Source organism: Microchirus variegatus, assembly GCF_963457635.1.
Source record: "Microchirus variegatus genome assembly, chromosome: 10".
NCBI lineage: Eukaryota > Metazoa > Chordata > Actinopteri > Pleuronectiformes > Soleidae > Microchirus > Microchirus variegatus.
Window position 1 is genome coordinate 23,260,655 of NC_139811.1, and position 5,570 is coordinate 23,266,224.

The following is a 5,570-nucleotide window of genomic DNA, read 5'->3' on the forward strand; positions in this document are numbered from 1 at the left end:
ACAAACTGTTTCCAGCCCAAAACACAACTTACATATTACATGTTTAAAAAGGAACATGCCATAAGCACATAAAAACTGCAAAATAACCAAAAGACAAACCAAAGACAAAAATGATAACACAAACAGACTCTCCCACAAAGAGTGCAATCAGCTTCAGATTGCTTTCCTGGCCTTTCTAATCTTCATTTCACTAATTAAGTAAAGTAGTAACATTAAATCAAAAGGTTTCAACTTACATCAGTAATGCATCCAAATCTTTACAATCTCTATGGCATTGCTCCGGCAGGAAAAACAATATGAGCATTCAATTACTCTATATCAAACAAACAAATAAATAAATATAAACATGAAAAAGGGTACATTTTAACTCACAGGTGCATAGGTCTTTGGTGACTGACCGCTGACTGCAGGTAGTTCCTTGTGTTTCCTTGTAAGTTGCTGTCACTCCAGGACCGAGAGGAAAAAGGCCTTTAGGCCGCTGCAACGCACTACTATGACAGTGACCAATAACATTTCATAGTGACATGAAAATGAAAATTAAATGTGTATGTTTTTACGTTTTGCTCATATAATGGCAACTTTTTTGTTAATAGTTTATGTGGAATATTTTCTAAAAACCCGCAAACTGTTGTGAAACCCCAAAGAAGCCTAATTGCCCAATCTGGCAACACTGTTTTTGCCATCAAAGCCGCAAAGCTAGGGAACGCATAACGTACAATTACATCACATCAGGAAATAATTCCCGAAAATGTTCAGTCTAAAAACATTTCCTATGTAACAATCGTGTATTTGTCATATTAAAAAACAAACAAACAAACAAATGTTTTTTTTTTTTTAATCAGGCAGTGACAAAGGACATGCGTGCGTCACAGAAGGACCCCAAAGGGCCAAGATGGCTGCGCCCGGGACAGACGCCGGGGAGTTTGAAAGCTGGTTAAATACTCAACTGGACTCGTTAGAAGTGGACCGTGAGGTTTACGGCGCCTACATTTTAGGCGTCCTACAAGAAGAGGAGAGTGTCGAAGAGATAGAGGACGCGCTTCAAGGGATTTTATCTGCATTTCTGGTGAATATCCGAAAGCGGCGTGTCTCACTCCGCCTTCGAGTCTGTGGACTCATTTGTTGCTCTCCGTCTCGTGACAGTGCTGATGTCGCCTGTCATGAAGCGACCACGATGTCCAAATTAATACACACGAGTAGTGTTAGCCCTTGTATGGTATTCGCTTTCGTCTAGTGTTACTATGGGGAAAATCGTACAAGTATTTTTTTTCTCCTGTAACTCGATAGCCTTAGCTTATGTACAAGCTATACATAGATGCATATGTATATATAGCCTTCATATCTTGATGTCAGTTTGACCCACATACATCTACATGATCTGCAGTGGCCCATGTTCAGGACATAAAGTCCTCCTCTGAGCTACTGATTCCTAATTCAGTTCAGAAATGTATTCTGGATATGAACAATATTGAGGTGAGAAGTGTTTTCGGTAAGGAAAGAGATGGACAATGTAAGCCCTGGACAGTTCGCTGATCCATCACAGGGCCACATAGAGACAAACAACCATTCATTCACACACTCACCTACGGTCAATTTAGAGTGACCAATTTCCCCAAATCTGCATGTTTTTGCACTGTGAGAGGAAGCCAGAGAAAATCCATGCACACTTTGGGAGAACATGCAAACTCCATGCAGAAAGGCGCTTGTTCAGACCGCCTGCGAACCCGGGACCATTGGGTGAAAAATTATGGACTTTTAAAAGTTGTACAGTGCCAAAAGTGAAGACAGTTCAAGGGTTAATGCAGCCAAGTTTTGCACTAGTCCACAATCAGTGAAGCGAGTTGTTAACTCTGTCTGTAACTAATGCCTTGAATTGGTACACACTTAGGAATGTACAGTGGCACTTTCAAGGTGTAGTCTACTAATCTGGCTTTTAAAATCCGCAGCCCATGGTGTCGTGTTTGTACACCTGTTTAGAACCACTAATGTCAGTTTGGAGAACAGGTAGAGACACCTAGGAGTGTGCAACTCACTGTGCTAATAGCCAACCAAGCAGGTTCAAGTGTGATGCTGAACTGAGGTCAGTATAAAATATATATTTTTTTGTATCATTTTGCGTTAACTATTTGTGTGCAGGATGAGGACACGGTGATAGATGTCTGCAAACAGATCATCAAGCAGTGGACGGAGTGCTGCAGTGGATCGGCAGCCAGAGGAGATGATGGTATGTCCCCACATCCACATTGGCTGAATTGCAATGTAATGTAAAAGACATTGTCTCAAAGGATAAAAATGTAGCTTCTATTGGAGAAAAAGTTCTCAGCATCGTGGGGAAAATAAATACTGTGCTGCTAAAAATCAAGATTTTAAAAACTTGCAATAACACAACCAAAATTTTACCGTCAAATCAATAAATATGTGAATACGGAAGAAGTCCAACATGATACAAGCAGGCACATCAGGCCATTGAAATCTTTACCAAACTGAGCAAAGACAGTTACAGTTACAGCTACTGATTCTGTCTTAAGTGACAGTCAAGCATACAGAGGGATTACAGTAGTAATTAGTAGTTATTTACTTTGAATTTGGAGGAGTGTGTGCAATAAGACTTTGAGATAGATTTTTATGAAAAAGGTAAATGGTGCAGAAAGTTAGGTTTTTTTTCCCCCTGATCTGAGAAAGTGTTCATTCTATAATGCACTTTACACTGACTTTGTTTTATCCATGTTATTATTGTAAAGTAATTGTTAACTGACTAAATGACTGATACTTGTTCAGGTAAGAGTTGATATGAATTGTAACTTGCCTTTTCTTCTGTAGCAGAGGTCCAGGCCATCGCCAGCCTGATCGAAAAGCAGGCCCAGATCGTGGTGAAACAGAAGGAGGTGTCGGAGGGTTCAAAGAAAAGGAAAGAGGCCCTCCTTGCTCAATACGCCAATGTCACTGATGACGAGGAATATCCTTGACTTTGCAAATATTGAATTGACATAGTCACAGTTCCTAGAATTGTCCACTTAAAGTTTCCACTTACAGGTGGTGTAAGTAGGACATTTTCATAGTTATTGTCCAAAACAGCCTTTTTAGCTTGAGGTCAACCAGGCGATCTGAGAGATAACTGGATTCTGAACACACTATATTTGCATTGGCACAAACTGATCTGTATTACTTGCTTAAAATACAGTTGTTACCTTTCATTTCATATTTTTTATCAATATAATATTTAATTAATAATCTGTGAAAGTGTATTTCTCAAATGTGTTCAGTATAATGAATACGATAATTAATGCAAGAGCCTTTAAAACCAGGAACAGTCATCCTAGATTCCTTATCATATAAGGACAAAGGAGGGCCTATGGATATTATATCTATACATATATCCAGTATATGCACATAGGAATACATTGCCATAATATGTACCTCATGTAAGTAATAAGTACCTCATAAAAACCCATGTCACTGTGTAACTATAACATGTCGGGGAATAATAAGGGAAAGATTGAATGATTTCACTTGATTTGGGTCATAAACACCAAGCTGTTTCCTTGACAAAAGCACTGAAGCTGAAGAAGAGGAGCCAGCAAGTGGATACACCCTTCCATCAAATGAAAAATGTATCCTTACTAAAACTGTTCATATTCAGAGGCTTTGTAAAAATCACGGCACTCGTGTTTTACCTGTTGCTATACGAGTGGATAGTGTGCAACACTGACTACACAAAGCAGTGACACCTCAATGGTGGTTAAAAAAAATACATTCGCAAAGCACTTTTGCGTCCTTTACTGAAAGCATCAGCCCTGTTTAAGAACACCAACGTGGAAGAGGTGCTGCACAGACAAAAGCAAAAGCGGGACCAGGCTCGTGAGGACTCTCAGAAGAAAAAGGAAACGGACAAGATGCAGCGGGAGAAGGACAAACTGGCCAAACAAGACAGAAAGGAGAAGGAGAAGAAGCGTACACAGAAAGGAGAACGCAAAAGATAGAGCCACCTCATTTGTGAGGTGGGGGAAAAAAGCATGTAATTTGCCTCATTTAAGCTCAACCTCACTGGCACTTTCAGAATATGAACATGACGTCATGAGACCCTTAAATACTTTCTTACTGTGTGAAGAACAATGTTCAGGATGTTGTCCCTTTTCTTTCTTAGATACACATGGAGATGGATGTGATTATCATTCCCATGTAGATGGGGGAACCGTAAAACATGCCTTGGCTAAGATTTGACAGTTATCCCTGAAATCATCCAAGAACTAACCTTCAGAAATTAGATTATCTTTTTTTTCCTTGTAACGTTTAATTTTTTTGTTTCCTGAGAAAAAGAACAAGACCAGTTGCTCAATTAGACCGCGCATACTTCATGTTCCATGATCTGAATGTTTATAATGAGGTTCAAGATTTTTAAAGTAATAAAAAAAAAAACATTTTCCAACTATTTCACTTCCTTTTATTCCTAAATGTTTCAAGCTACAGAACAACAAGCAGCTGACAATCCTGACTAACATGAACAGTATACACTGTGTATCAACAAATCTGTGTATGCATAAGCTATTTTGTAATAGACAGACAAAAAAGGTATTAACACATTTAACTCAAAACGCAATTTAAGTTTGTCCCATTTCGGACTATTGACTCAATAACAGAAATAAACACCTTTTCCCAAAACACTTAATCTATAGAACAATTCACAAACTGGGGTGTATAACAGCATGTAAAAGTCGTGTTTAGAGACTTTAATGTATACAGAACTTTTTTGTAACTTAGCTGATGCACATCAATAGTAGGAATGTGTGTTATACCTAATATATATTTAATTGTGATTATGTTTACATTAAAACACTGAACTTAAGAAATTGAAGTACTGTCACCAAAGAGCAGATAAATAGAACAATGCTTTTCTTTTTTTTTGGTTATTTACAACACATTAATGTTACATGAGAAAACCCGAAGCTGCAGAAATTCAGATTTAATAATTTTGCTTATTCTTGCTTTATGATTCAATTATTGTTTACGAATACCAGGAACCAACATTCCAATAAATAAGTAAAACAAGGAAGAATTCGCTGAAATCCTCCACATAAATAGTGCCTTAAAATACAATGGTGTTGGAGCAAGATTCACGTTAATTAGACACTAATTAAATGACAAATGAAGTTGCGATGCAGCAGGACAAGCTATATTTCATTAAGAATCCTAAACAACCACCTGAAGCTCCACGACAGCCATCTTCGAACTTCAAATCTCATTCATTCCTTATTTTGCAACAATCTCCTTGTTGCAGCTAAAATATCATTGACTTGCGGGTAAATAAGACCATAAAAACATTTGTTGAACCCTGTTACCTATGGGGAATTTTACAACTGTGGATATAATAATTTATTCAAAACCTTGAACTCATGCTTGTCTGCTTCTGAAGAATCAATTAAAAGAGTAGGTGAGGCCATCTCTGCAAGTTGCCTCCTTGTTACCATGGTTTTCCTGCCTTTTGTCAGATTTGGGCAGTGTCACCTGGAGAGAGCACCACAGGGCCTTGCGAAGCTTCCTTGTGGTTGCGGCTAGTTCCTTGAGGGCGATGA

At 38.4% G+C, this 5,570-nt stretch overlaps 1 protein-coding gene across 1 annotated transcript; it reads left to right on the forward strand.

The window, feature by feature from the left end:
- The first annotated feature begins 880 nt into the window (after positions 1-880).
- ccdc43 (coiled-coil domain containing 43) lies at positions 881-4,421 on the forward strand. Its single transcript, XM_083895926.1, has 5 exons — positions 881-1,066; positions 2,137-2,224; positions 2,821-2,956; positions 3,556-3,611; positions 3,793-4,421. Exons 1-5 carry the CDS (start codon positions 893-895, stop codon positions 3,978-3,980), a joined length of 642 nt encoding a protein of 213 aa, XP_083752052.1. The 5' UTR covers positions 881-892; the 3' UTR covers positions 3,981-4,421.
- Positions 4,422-5,570: the final 1,149 nt, after the last annotated feature.